The 14752-nt window shown below is 42.7% G+C and overlaps 2 protein-coding genes across 5 annotated transcripts; both read left to right on the forward strand.

Annotated features, from left to right (window-relative positions):
* The first annotated feature begins 5198 nt into the window (after positions 1–5198).
* On the forward strand, positions 5199–12697 carry LOC133896573 (ubiquitin carboxyl-terminal hydrolase 1-like). 4 transcript variants are annotated; one of them, XR_009905797.1, is made up of 5 exons: positions 5199–5732; positions 6181–6438; positions 6707–9597; positions 11290–12152; positions 12242–12697. XR_009905797.1 is itself a non-coding variant. In XM_062337170.1 (4 exons), exons 2-4 carry the CDS (start codon positions 6223–6225, stop codon positions 11528–11530), a joined length of 3348 nt encoding a protein of 1115 aa, XP_062193154.1. In that variant the 5' UTR covers positions 5199–5732; positions 6181–6222; the 3' UTR covers positions 11531–12697. The 4 variants fall into 4 exon arrangements, 3 of the variants coding, with proteins under 3 accessions (XP_062193154.1, XP_062193155.1, XP_062193156.1); XM_062337170.1 differs by having other exon boundaries at positions 11290–12697; XM_062337171.1 differs by having other exon boundaries at positions 5199–5728; positions 11290–12697.
* LOC133896574 (uncharacterized) lies at positions 11657–13993 on the forward strand. Its single transcript, XM_062337173.1, has 3 exons — positions 11657–11814; positions 12835–12947; positions 13426–13993. Exons 2-3 carry the CDS (start codon positions 12888–12890, stop codon positions 13660–13662), a joined length of 297 nt encoding a protein of 98 aa, XP_062193157.1. The 5' UTR covers positions 11657–11814; positions 12835–12887; the 3' UTR covers positions 13663–13993.
* Positions 13994–14752: the final 759 nt, after the last annotated feature.

Raw genomic sequence — 14752 nt, forward strand, 5'->3', positions numbered from 1 at the left:
CAGGGCAGTGCGGCTAGCGGGAGGCAGAGCACGACGACTGGGACGGTGCATCGACACGGCACACGCGGCGCGAAGGAGCGCGCCGGGATGGTGGCTCTGTGATGAAGGGGTGGCCAGAGAGAGGAAGGGGCAGCGGCGCCGGAGGGAGACGGCGGCGTCGGAGGAAGCGGCGGTGCGGAAAAAAGGGGGTGGCGGTCGGAGGAGATGAGAGAGGGAGGGCAGCAAGGAGGCGCGCCTGGAGAGGAAGGAGGCGCCGGAGAAGGAGGAGGTGGTCAGCGGAGCTCGAATTCGGGCTGCAGCTACGCACGAGGAGATGGCAATGAGAAGAGGGGAGCGGAGGGAGGCGGTGGCTGGCGGGGATGGCACGGCGGCCATCCGCACGGGCGGCGCGGCCGAGGGGCACGGCACAGAGGGCAGCACTGCGCTGCGGTAGCGTGAGCAGTGCAGCACGCGCGCAGGAGCGGCGACCGAGTGACCAACGGTGCGGGCTAATGCGCTGGTGGCTCAACACACGCGGGAGGTGGGGCGAACAGTGGCGCGACGCAGAGGGCTGCTCGGACGAAGCAAGCTGGCTGGCTGGGGAAGTGAAGGTGACTCCGGGCGGTGGGGCCGGAGAGAGGAGGGAGAAAGGGAGCGGAGGGAGGCTCACTGGTGGCGACGCGTCGGTGCAAGGGAGACTGAGCGACGACGGTAGACGCCGAGGTAGCATGCGAGCGGGGCCGGCGGTGCAATGCGCACTGCAGCCGCGTAGGAGGAACAGAACGGCGCCGGTGTGCTGCTGCTGGGCTTGTGCATGCTCATGTGTATGCTGTGATGTGTATGCATGTGTGTGTGGTGTGGTTCTTTTGTAGGGGCAGAGCTCGATTGTGATGTATGCATGTTTGTGTGTATGTGTGATCGGGTTTGTGCATGCTCGTGTGTATGCTGTGAGTGTCGGTAGCTTGCCTGGGAAGGGAGATGGTGGAAGAGAAGATTGGTTTGGCATCCGGTTGAAAAGATCAGAGAGGTGGTGGCCGGTGAAGTATCAGAAGAAAGGCGTGGGAGAAGGAAGGAGAGCAGGGCATGGGAGAGGATCGGCGTGAGAAAGAAAGAGAGAGAGTGTGGAAAGATGTGAGGAGAGATGAGAGAGAATGTGAGATATTTGTGATAAACTAATTTGATGTATCCCAAGTATAATTGTATTTTGAAAGATTCAAATTGAATAATTTGAATTGGTAGTTGGATTTGGAAAGATTCAAATTGAAATTGAATGATTCAATTTGAATGCAATCGAATCGAAATGGATTTGTGATAATTCAAATTAATGTATGTGGATTGGATGATTTGAATTGAATTGAAGTGGCATAATTCAATTGGATTTGAATTAGAAATTGACAAGACTTTGTAACGAGGATTCGAGATTTGAATCGAATAATATTTGACCCAAGATTCGAATCGATTGGATCGAGTCTGCGAAGCGATTGAACTGGAAGAATTGAATATATCTCGGATGATCGAATTTGCATTCGAATATGAAATCGGCGATGATTCAAAAGAATGATTTGGAATGGAATTGGATTTGGATAAATCAATGAATGAATTGAGAACTTGAATTGGACTATAACTCGAATGATTCTAATTGCATTGGGATGCAATTCAACAAGGATTTAGATGGATCTGGGTTTTGAGATAGGATTTGATACTAATTCGGATAGGGGTATTTGAATTAGGAAAAGATTTGCACTGGAAGCATCAGGATTTGGATTAGCGAGAAGAACTAAAATGGATTCAAACTGAGAAGCATTCAACACTCGAATCGCCACACAAAGAACCATAAGAACAATAAACCAAAATGCATATGCTCAATTTATGCAATGATTAATTTAGAAATTAACTTAGTGATCTTTGGAATACTTAGCCAAATAATATACGTATTCAGATATATATTTCCTTGATTTTATACTAGTTTAATAATTAGAAAAAGTTTTAATTTGGAGCAAATTTTGCTATATTTTTATATGCTAAAATTCAGGTGTTACAAATCTACCCCACTTAATGTAAATCTCGACCTCGAGATTTGGATGGTTTTAAGAAGGGATCAGAGAAATACTATCTTCTATCGAATCTTCTTCTTGATCAACTTTTACTTTGACCTTTACATTGAAAACTTCGTGATGTTTATTGAATGTAACTGTTATCCCCTTTTTGCTTAGATGATATGTCATATCCAAAATATATTCCAATATAATGCTAACCTAGGTTATCTTTCGTTTCTGAACCACTCTGTCATTAGTAACCTTATTTTGTCATGTCATATAACTTGTATTGGTTTCCACTGAATATTGTCATGACTCCAAGTGATTCCAATATTTCCAATACCAAAACTTTATTCCGAGTATATCCACTAATCAAATATTCTTGATATCCAATAATCAATTTTAGTCCAGTGATAAATCATGGGACCATCCAACTTTAGGTGTTATTCTCTCCAGAACATCAATATTATCATCTATAATCCCACTGGTAACTTTGATTATTTATGGGTTGTTTGGCATCCACCGAAACTCTATCGATAATTTTCTTTAATCCATTAGATATACTAATAACTCTTGGGTTCTGATTCCATAATCACTACCAATCAATGGTGGTTTACTAGTTCTTGTATGGTAATCATTCTTGATTCCAACACATACTTGTGCTTGTACCTTAAACGATATGGTTTCCAAGTTAATGTGGGGCTACCCCACTTAAAGTGGTTCTAACTACAGATGCCTCATAGAGTATATCGCACTGTAGTCCTTTGGCCATTCATGGTTTATCACTTTATCCTCTGTTGAGATTTGGTTACAGTTCTCACTAAACTAATGTTGTTACAAAACACAGTTTAAACCTTTCAATTTCTTAGTCCAAGACTGTTGATTGACTTGTTAGTTCTTTTATGATACAACACAAGTAGATTCCTTTATGGTTTCCCATACTATAAGTACTTTCTTTCAGGAGAAACTTTACAACTTCTGTGAGTTAGGGTTTCAGGTCATTGTCGTCAAGATAGGGGTATTTGAATTAGGAAAAGATTTGCACTGGAAGCATCGGGATTTGGATTAGGAGATGCCGAGAAGAACTAAAATGGATTTGAACTAAGAAGCATTCAACACTCGAATCGCCTCACAAAGAACCATAAGAACAATAAACCAAAAAGCATATGCTCAATTTATGCAACAATTAACTTAGAAATTAACTTAGTGATTTTTGGAATACTTAGCCAAATAATATATTTGAATACACACATACAAGTATATACTTATTCAAATATATATTCTTGATTTTATACTGTTTAATAATTAGAAAAACTTTTAATTTAGAGCGAATTTTGCTATATTTTTATATGCTAAAATTCAGGGTGTTACAACCATGCAAGCAAGCTCGCGAGCCCTCACAATGTGAAGAGCTCCATGAGGCTGGGGGAGAGGGGGGCATGGCTTGTCACGAGGACGTCAGCGCTCGCGAGGGAATCGTGTGAGGAAGTCGGCGACGACGACGGAGAGGGCAGGCCATGGCGGCGAGCAGGGAGAGGAGGTTGGCCCGCAACTTGGAATCCAGGTCGACATCATCTAGCGAGTTCTTCGACAAACACGATGACTACTTGTAGTGCTCCCTACCAGTGCGGTAGAGGGTGGTTGTCACGGGGTGGTGTCGGCATAGAAGAGGGCGGGGCATGGGCACGACATGATGAGGAGGACCAGAGGATGTCGGGGATAGTGTGGATGGGCACGGATCTACAGCGTGCGGTGTTGTTGGAGCCGGGGATGGTAGTGGAGTTGAGGAGGCTAGGTATATGCGGCGTGGATTTGACCGAGGAGGAGGCACAGGAGCAAGCGGGGATGGGAGCCATGCGAGTGGGTGGGTATGGGAGCGGTTCATGTGCAGGGGTGAACATGGGGACAAGAGGTTGGGTGGAGCGGGCGGATTGGAGCAGGTTCGCGTAGCGATAGAAGCGGATTGCACAGGACGAAGTGGAGTGCACAAGATGAAAGGAGGCATTAGGTTCTTTTTAAGTAGGAGAGAAATTGCTCTCCTGTTCACTCAATGCGTGAATAATTTCCTCATTTGAATACGGAGCAAACCATCGCTGAACTCGATCCCCACATGACATCTCTATGACCCCACCTACCAGATACTCGAATCACATGGACTATGATGAGTGGGACCCAGATGAAGAAAGGAGCGCACCCTTTCTTTTTGTTCCTTTTAAACAGGAGGAGTAGAATGGAAAAAAATATGATTCAGCCCTGTTGACTCCTTCTAGGGCTGAAAACAGTAACAGTAATTCCAGTTTACCAAGGACCGTTTTAAAAAATGACCTATCGTTTCAGTTGGAATTGTTATTTTTCAAAAACGTATCATTGTCGGTAAAAAAGTCTTAAAAACAGTATCATAAATGATTTTTACCACTTCCAACCATTTAGTCGGTTTTCTTTTTTAGGTTGAAAATTACCACCAATTACCATCTCGTATACCTCTCTCGTGCTCTCAACCCACACAACCCACACCTAACTTGATGAGGATCAGACCTCAAGATGAGGTTGATCAGCGTCGGATTGCCCGATTTTTCACGGTGAAGAACAACGAAGAACAAATATGATAACTAGCACGACATGAGCAGATGCAATACTATAAAAAAAACACCACCAACTCATGATCTAGATTGAACATGCAATGTGAGAACTATGTTGATCCGCACACTAAGAACAACAGACACACATATTTTTGTTAGGTGGATGCAAAGTTTTTAGCGAGAACTTGCAAACTCGATAACAGGGAGGTACCCTATTGGCGCTCAATCGAAACACACATGATGAGGGACTATTTCTTCATAATCAATTCTATCTGTTATGATGTACATTATGATTCACACACAATAGATTCGAGCATGGGATCATATCCCTTGAAAAGTATTTAGAATAAGGTTAACAATGAGTACTCATACACCTAAATAGACTGATATGTGAATAGTATGGAACTTTTATTTAGAGAGTCTAGTTGAATATGACTCGGCTTCAAACCTTTCTATTCGGACTAAAAAAACGGAAACCATATTTCTTAATTGTGGTACTTTTATTTGCATGGTAAGAAAAAGAAATAAGAAATATCTCTTATCTCTTAATTTATTCTCTTCTTTATCTCGAAGGATGTCTTTCATGGTTGCATTCCAAAAATATTTTCTTGCACATGCTTATCAAATGAGTTAGACTCCCTTGCTTGTTCGTGAAACTCCCTAAACAAAAAGTGCTTGGAACTTGACTGTGGCATGAGAATCAGTTCATGATTTTGGCTTCGTCGGTATTCGTCTGAGCTCTGAGCCGTCCGCCCGTGAGCCCGAAGCCAAAATTCCCCACCGTCCTCCGTCGAAACCCTAGGGCCGCCACCTTACCGGCCCACCGTCGGCGGTGGCCTCTTCACCGACCTCCGCCCCGCGCCACCTCCGCCTTCCTCCTCGTCCGTTTCGGCGGCCTACGGATCGCTCCCTCGTCGTGGCGCCCCCTCGTCGACGTCGTGGTGCCTACGGATCGTTCTAGGCCGTTAGCCGCACTGCGACCGCACTGTGAATCGAAGCCGCACTTCGGCGCGTCCGATCCAGATCCGGCGCCCTCCTCCGCGCTGCTGCCGCTCCCCAGCAGCTGCAGCGGCTCTTCCCCTCCTCGAGTCCCGAGTCCTTCGTTCGCTCGAGTTGGGTTCGATTCGGCGACGAGTAGGTGCAAATTTTTCGTCTCTCCCTATGCTTGCGATCTGTATTTAAGTCGGGTCGTGTGGAATTATTTGGCTACCGCTGTTGATTCGGCGAAGCAATTGCGGGGGAGGGACTAGTTATTGATTCGATGGTCGCGCCGCGGATTGCCCGACTCTTGGTCGAATTCGCTCATTTCTAGGGAGGGTTTCCCACTGCTGGGGTTTGTTGATTCGGTAGATGTTTGCTGGGTTCTGGGAAAGAGGATTTAGGGGCGTGTTCATGTTGTAGTCTTGACCTTGTTCTTCAGTTTTTGCCATTAGTATGCGTACAACCTCCAGCTTTCCCCTTTTACGATTGTTAGGATTTCTTGGCTGTTTGTTGTTTGCTAGGTTTGTGTCCCAGTCTTGTTGTGAACCAAAGAATTGTAGAGCAGTAGCTAAAGAATTACTAAGCCATATCCCCATGAATTTCAGGTTCTTTGCGGGGCTGAGGTGAGCATCGGCATCTAAGATAGTATGAGTACAGTCAGTGGCACAAGGCATGCCCCGAGGAGACAGTCACAAGATGGGTCTGATGATAAAGTAGTTGTGAACTTGGAAGCAAGCACCCTAGCAGTAGGGAGCCATCGTGGAGTATCGACCGCTGTTGCTGATGCACGCACCTCACCTACTGATGTGGAAGCCATCGAAGATGAAGTGCAGGCAGTATCGCCCTCGCTAGTGCCCCCTCAAGTACAATGATTTTCATTATCTTGAATTGAAAGAACTACTACCTCACTTTTCAAGAACGTTGTGTGTACTGCTAATGTTATGTCATTGGGTAAATTGCGATGTTTAAGGAGCATACAGCATGCATTTTACTAGGGCCTATTGAACCCTTTACTCATTGCCGATTTTTGTCATGCTTGCTTTTCCTGCTTAATGATAATTTGACTAATCGTTATGCTACTACCATACATCATTGGCTAGCACTTATATTGATCCGTCTTGTATTCTGCAGAGGAGTAACAGGAAGACTAGGAGGCAACCTGTAACAGTTAACCTGCCGGCCGGATCCTCAGATTCTCAATCTGGTGATACGGCATCACAAGACGCAAGCCACTCGACGGAGGAAGCGACTGTGTCAGCCCGTGGCAGGGAGCAGTGCGGTCACTACGACCATGACACTGCCCACTTGGACAAGGTCCTCCTGGAGATCTTGTCTTCCAAACATGTTGTGTCGTGTGAGCATTGCCGGGAGGACGCCCCAAGAAAGAAAGGCAGTGCGGGAAGTAAGGAGAAAGGCAGTAAGAAGCAGAAGAAAAAAGGTGGTGGCGCAAGAGGCGCAGCTGCCAAGGTGCAGGTAAAGGTGGCGAAGAGCGATATGTGGGTCTGCTTGGACTGTGGTCGGCATTTTTGTGGTGGTGCAGGAGCTGACACCAAGCCATATGGTCATGCTAGAAGGCATGCCAAGCAGGACCGACATTGGTGGGCTGCAAAGTATGATGATCCAACCGTTGCATATTGTTTGTCATGTGAAAAGGAGGTGTCAATTGAGATGCCTAAATTAGAAACAGTTGTAGCAGTGACAAAGAATGATAAGATGGTTCGTACAGTGGATAGTGATGCATCGGCTTTAGTTAATTGCCATGGTAATGTTATTAAAGGGCTTCCAAATCTTGGAAACACATGCTTCTTCAATGCAGTGCTGCAGAATCTCCTTGCGCTTGATAGGTTGCGCAGGAAGATGTTAGGACCAGATGTTCCGACAGGGTCCCTTGCTATGTCTCTGAAGAAGCTCTTTGTAGAGACAAGTGCTTCAAATGATGCTGGAGGTGCACTTAGCCCAAAGAACCTCTTCTCAAATATTTGCTCAAAATACCCGCAATTCAGGGGCTATCAGATGCAAGATAGCCATGAATTACTCCGTTGCTTTCTTGATGGTTTACGTACAGAGGAAGCTGAAGCACAGAAGCTAGCAGAGGATGATTCCAATGCAGGGGTTCCTACAATTGTCGACTCCATCTTTGGGGGCCAACTGTCTAGTACTGTGTCTAGCACAGAATGCTCTCACAATTCCGTTAAACATGACCAGTTCCTTGATCTGTCACTACCAGTTCCGTCAAGGAGGCCTCTGGCCAAGAGTGTTTCATCACCACCAGCAAAGAGGACCAAGCAATCCATACGAGATAGGAACAAAAATCGCAGATATGGGACGATTTCTGCTCGAGTATCTCATACTGTAGAGGAGAGTAACAAAGAAAAGATTCAAACAGTTGCTGAGTGCAATGATTCCCAAATTCCTAGTTCAGAATCGGGACAGGTAGTCAGCGAGAAAGAACATGAGCCCTCGGAATGCAGTGAGTCATGTGCTTCTGTGTGTAATCAAGAACTAAAGGTCACTTCAAATGTGGAGGATAACATGAGCTGGTTGGATTATGTTGCCGATGCAGGTGAAGCAAAGTCTGAGATTCTTGATTCTGCAGATTCTGCTGATGCAGGACATATTTGGGGAAGTAAGGATGCCATACATGATTCATTTCATCCTCAGGATGATGCCTTACCCAAAGAGCAGATCTTGGGTTCTGAGCACTCCGGTGAGAACACTCTTGACCATGCCACCTCATTACAGCCTGTTATCTTGCTTCCTTACAAAGACACCACCAAAGAATTGGATGAAACTGAAGAAAGTTCACAGAATTCAGGACATGCAACTCTCCCTCCAGCTGTCTCTCGAGTAGCAGAAAATGATACACAACCTGCATCTGGTGGAGATGTAGAGCAAGATGACTATGTTGGTCTTGGTGATATGTTCAATGAACCTGAAGTTATTTTTGATGTCGAGAAAGGAAGCGGTAAAGCTGAAGATATTGATGTGATGGCTTGGAGTAGCAATAGTGCTGATGATGAGGTGGATGATAGTAATGCTCCCGTATCAGTTGAGGGTTGCTTGGCTTTGTATACTGAACCAGAGCTGCTGTCTGAACCATGGTACTGTGAGCACTGTACTAATGCAGCGCGCCCAAACATTAATGAAAGAAAAAGTATTGTGGAGATGATTGATAGTGTCAATAAAAGAAAGGAGAGTGAGGAGACAATGCCAGGTGGTGATGAAGAACAAGATGGTGAGAAGTTGGTCATGAGCTGCAACAAAAAGGAGGACGTTGACCAGTTTGTGGCAACTGATGGTTGCAATGTACATTCAGATATGCACTGCAAGGAAGGTGAGTACGCAAATGCTTTGTTGGCTGAGCCTGAACAGATCTCCTATGGTAATTTTCCAGACACTGGAAATACGACTGTACATAAAACAGGTGTTGTGTTAACTGTTGACAAGACCGAGCAGTCAAACAGTAGTGTTTACCATCAGGAACAGTGTAAAGATTTGAACAGCTCAGAATTGGAATGCACATCTTTGAGTAAGCAATCACATGATTCAGCTATCCAACAAAATGATGGATGTAATGTGGATATAACTGCTGAAGCAACAAGTGCACCACCTAGTGGTGGTGATAATGATTCAGTTACTTGCAGTGTAACTAACAATATAAAATCTGAATGTGATGGTGGTGCTGAAGAAGTTGTGGCTAACAGCCTTCCGTCTGATGCACGAAGAATCTTGCCGAATGCGAAAGATATTGAAGATGTCAACACAAGGAATCAGGGCAGGAGGAAACGAATGAAGATGGTTGGTAAGGCACATCAAGTGAAAGATAACCAAAATAAGCAGAAAGAGGATGAAATAAAGGTTTTCAGAGCTGCACTGAGAAGAATCCTTATAAGCAAGGCTCCGCCTGCATTGACGATTAATTTGAACAGATTCAGCCAGGACTCTCATGGCCGGTTTAAGAAATTGAAAGGGCATGTGCGCTTTAAGGAAATGCTTGATATACGACCATTCATGGACCCAAGGTACTGAATTTTACACTGAAAATATATACATTTTCCTTTTAACAGTCAACTTTTTTCTGCTTAGCTGTAATTTGTTAATATTTTATTCTTACTAGCCAAATGGAGAATTTACCTTCTGTATATTATTTACTCGTTGATAATGTAAAATATATACAATGACCACCTCAATATACTCAACCAATAGTACTTTTGCATGTAAACAGTAAACTAGCTTAGACACATTCTGAGAGAAATAAATCAACATGCTTTGGTTGGTAATTTTCAGTCCCTAGGTTCATGGGTTGTAATTTGCTACATAGACAGATCATTGCTGATTGCTTGCAAGCTGATTCTGCGATTCAAGTTTTCATGTTCCTCTTTTTCCTGAAAGAGAGTAAAATGTGGATCTTTTCATTAATATTTGTCTGTTGCAATTTACAATAGAATAATATGATTCAGATTTAATTTAAGTGTCTTATTTTTATGCAAAAGCATGCTAATAATATAAATGAGTTTCTTCTTTTGGCATTCCAAGTAATGTATCCACTGAAGGATCACAATAGCATATGACTGCAAATTGGTAGGGTTTTGAGAGTTGCAAATGGGTTTCTTTTTTTTAGTTATAGGGGCATGAAGTGATCAAGCTTCCCTTTTGATAGTTTCCCTTAAATGAATATGATGGTCATGACTTGGAAGTTGAGGGGTTTAGATGATTAGGAATTACTTTAACAAAAGGAAAAAAATGTACCATAACGGTAAATTTTGGCCTTTATTTGCGTGGTCATCTTGGTTGTCATTGAGGGACTAAATGGACTAATAGCAGAAAATAAGCTATAGTCATTCCTCCCTCTTTTTTTTTTCCGATTTTGTGATTGAGTTTATCACAGAGATTTCAATAGATGTTTGGTCCATTTTTCTGTCTGTGATTTACTGCTGCACTGTGCAACATATATTTACTAGACAGGGGAAACACAATCAAGTTTGGCCTCTGAAGATATCCCATATATGTATCCAAACAGAAGTTATAGGATGGGTTGCATCATTGACGAACGGTGCTTTCTCAAGTATTACAACAATTCTTTTTGTGTGCATAAGATAGAGAAGAAAACAAAATCATGATCAACTAAAACAAGTGTGCACACTTTCATATTCTTTCGGTATAGCCTAATTCAGAGTAGAATTCTGTGCTTACTACCTACATGATTCAGGTTTCAGTAGGACCTTTTGGACTTTAGCAGCATGGTCATGTTTGAGGGCATATAACATCGGATGCCATGTGGGTGTTTAAAGCAATCTGCACATTGTAATGTCCTTGAGCTTGTGGTCCTTACGATCAGATCAACCCCCTTTCCCAACTTGGTGACATTTATGTTCGGGGAGGAATATGTTCTGTATAGTTACAGTATTTAGATCCCATATGTATCTGATTGAAAAGGCATTTTATTGATAAGTTAATGGTTGTAGAGCAGTTAAAATGGTTATGTAACCCATCTGATTTACATGTGATCTTCTGGTATTTTGGGTTTATATTTTCTTAACCTATTATGAGGCCTTGATGATCATTGCTGCTTCTAGACCCTAGAGTCTTCTGATTCTATATGATATTAGCGTATTATTTTGAATTTGGAATCCTTGTATTTGTGATTTATGAGTAGCAACAATTCTTTGCAGCTTTATGATTGGTCCGTTCATCATTATTCCTGTAATATGCAGATCTAAGGAGAATGACAACACCACTTATCGTCTAGTTGGCGTTGTAGAGCACATGGGATCCATGACAGGAGGTCACTATATTGCATATGTGAGAGCTGGCAAGATCGGGGGTCGGCAGCAGCAGAGCAGTAGCACTAAGTCTTGGTTTTACGCAAGCGATGGACAAGTCAGAGAAGCCTCTCTGCAGGAAGTTCTTAACTGCGAGGCTTACTTACTTTTTTACGAAAGGGTGGGAGACTAAGATAAAATGTTTGCCAGCCTATTCATCATTCAGTCATTTATCAGGACAAGATCAAAGGGATAAAGGCAGAGGTGGGAAATGACATTTTTTTGGAGCCATCAGGTCCAATGAGTCTACATACTAATACAGATATCGTAGAAGTCCATTTGTTCCTTGGATCGAGTCCAGGTGGCTTCAATACCGTTTGTCTACTCGGTTGAAGAAATTTTCACAATTGGACTTGAACAGCTCATCTGTTCATACTTCCTACAACCATTTTTTGTCTTTTGGGAACATAGATGGAGGTATGGAGATTGGTCAAAGCTGGGAGGGCTTTGTTTAACGGTTCATAGCCAGCTTATTACAAATTCTTTAGCATGCTGTTGCCCCTAAATTTTGAGTGATGGGGCATATACTGGAACGGGTTTGGGCCCATCTTTTAGTGGCTCTTACAAAGTTGTTTTTACCCTTATTGTCCGGAGATAATTGTACTTGAGAGGTCTTCTTTTATGTTCACATTACCTTATTAATTCCACGTTCGAAAATTGGGTTTCAGAGTCTGCTACCCGTGTGATATAGCAGATAGCCTTGCTGACATGTGTTATAATATTAACCTCAGCCTAGCTGAATGATAGCTGATATGGTACTGACTGAAATACATCATGTTTTTCATATTACAGCTATAGTGCAACTCTTGATTAGTTCTTTTGGTAATTGTGAAACATCGTTTAGGTTGCCTGTTCCAATTTGAAAGTCAATTGTTGCTGTTGTTTTATAGAACAAAAGGTATGTTTTCCAGCAGCACCAAATTGTTTGTTATGTATTCAATAGAACAGAATTAATTATATATTTATGGTTTATGGCGTCAAATTTCAGAAGCATTCTTGTTAATTTTATTGCCCTTTTTGTTGCCACTTTTTCAGAGATGGAATACTTTGAAGAAACGAACTATTTTTTAATACAGCAGGGATTGTATTTGTTCATCAGTGTAATATCAAATGTTCAGTTAGATTCTTCAAAAAACTCTATGTTCATCAACAACTCCGACAATTTGGGGTTAATGCCTACAGTGTGCCACTAAGATGACCGTATCTCTGATTAGACTATGGGGATATACGGTATTTCAATAGTGGTGACACATCTATAGGCTATGCTGAAAGTTATTTATAGTTTTCAGTTTCTGGTTTATGACTGAGTGTCTTGTATGATATTGCACATGTGTCAAAGTTGAATCTGGATAGCCCACATGAAAATGTTTATACATAACCGATTCCAAATGTCCCCTGTGATTTAAGACTCCAATCTGTGATCATTTATTCAATCAGGAGTGGTTCGTGATGATGATGCATGTGTCCTCTCCACAGGGTACAAGCGTCAGATGGTTGTACCTGTAGTACATTGCCTCTCCCCAGATAGGGGAGAAGGGTCCAGCTTGCAGGTACTTAATTTTATACTAGTTTTGAAGGGATCAAACTTTTTCAGCTTTAAAGCCAGGTTGATTGCAGATTTATTATTGTTTGCTTTTCAGCTATTTAAAATGACAGCTGGTTTCCTGTGTATACTCTGTCCTAACTTACACTTTCAGCGTTCTCATAGAGTTGTGAATTATGTAGTTCTTTCAGTAACACTTGTTTTAAATTCAAAACATTTTCCTTGGCCAACCTATTTCTCAAAACACACATATATAGATGATGTGATATGGATCTGTTCAGATTGCTCTTGATAGCTGCTGACAGTTAATATTCACAAACCAAAGTTTGTCATTTCTAAATTTCTAGCACAACGTTATTCCATATGCTAGAGTATATTTCCAGAACTTCAGCAGAAAAGGTTGCCCGATATATTTGATTCTTGCATCCAATTGTTGTTACCTTTCGCTTTGCACTGAACTCTGACTACCAGTTTCTATTTGACAGTCAAATAGTGCAATGCAAACTGGCAAAGAGCCTGCGAAAGAGGCTCCCAAGGAACCAATTTTTACCTTCCCAATATGTTGGAACAATTTGAAGGAGCCTTCCACGACAATTTGTGGCCATATCTTCTGTGCGGGGTGCATCAAGCAAGCCATCAAGGTTCAGAAGAAATGTACAACTTGCAGGAGCCTGAGAGCAAACAATTTCCACGGCATTTACCTTCCTAACTCTGGTAGTTAAGGTGAATTCCTTTACCTATCTGATAGCTTGTAGTAATTTTCTGGTTGATCAACTGAACTTCATTGTCATCCAATAATACTGATCGATTGGCTGTGTCAATGTGGAACCTCTGGACATAAGCCAATTGCGACGACTAAGATGGCCTCCGCCACCAATGGATTGAATTCGAGTTTAGTCACTTGTTGCCTCTGACAGCTTCAGAATTTTATTGTGTTGTTGTATGCATCAGGCTATCGGCATTAGTTGATCATCGTAACTGAGATTTGCTTTAAGTTGAAATGGTATTAGCTAGTTGCAAAAATTAGCCTTTATTAATACTTTCGTTTGGTGCTCTCTGTGCCTTTCCTGGCATCGCGCAAGATTTTGGCTACCACGCTGACGATGCGTTCTGGCCGCTGGGGCTGCCAGGTCTTGTGTACTGCTGAGGCCGCTAAGCTAGTGTCACATTGCCGCTGCCGGCCGTGCTGTTGGCAACATGAGCCGACGCCTCTGGCGTGTAGCCGCCTGCCCACGCCTCTGCTGACCCAGGCTCCAGGCAGGTACACGTCGTAGGCGCTGGCGATGCAAAGCTAACCGTGGTTCAGATGACAGGGCTTGAGGCCTCAATAATAGATGAGTTATGAGATACAAAATGATTAAATGATACAGCATAACTAACTTGAAATTTCCTCAACCAACAGAAAAATAATTCCTATGGAGTTCAGTATGACAAGAAGCTAACAATGTTAAGCACAAGAGATTGTTACATTGCACATACAAACCATCCCTGCCATGTGGGGCTGGGCGCGATGTGGCCCTTTGCTGTGTGTTATGCTGAGTTGTTTATATAGATAGAAGTATAATTACAACTGATGGGTGGTGATGCTTTTGAACCGGAGCTATCATAGAAAACAATCTTGATATCTTATAAGACGGTGCAAATATAGATTGAAACATAATTTGTCAGGGGTACCTGAATCGGCGTAGTAATAATAATCCAAATAGATACAACTATATTTAACTTTGGATTTTACATTGTTTAGAAGAAGTATACAATCCTGGTGAGACAGAAAGATAACATTGCACATCCTTTGTCCGTTGCCGCCACTAC

This window comes from Phragmites australis, chromosome 17, assembly GCF_958298935.1.
Source record: "Phragmites australis chromosome 17, lpPhrAust1.1, whole genome shotgun sequence".
NCBI lineage: Eukaryota > Viridiplantae > Streptophyta > Magnoliopsida > Poales > Poaceae > Phragmites > Phragmites australis.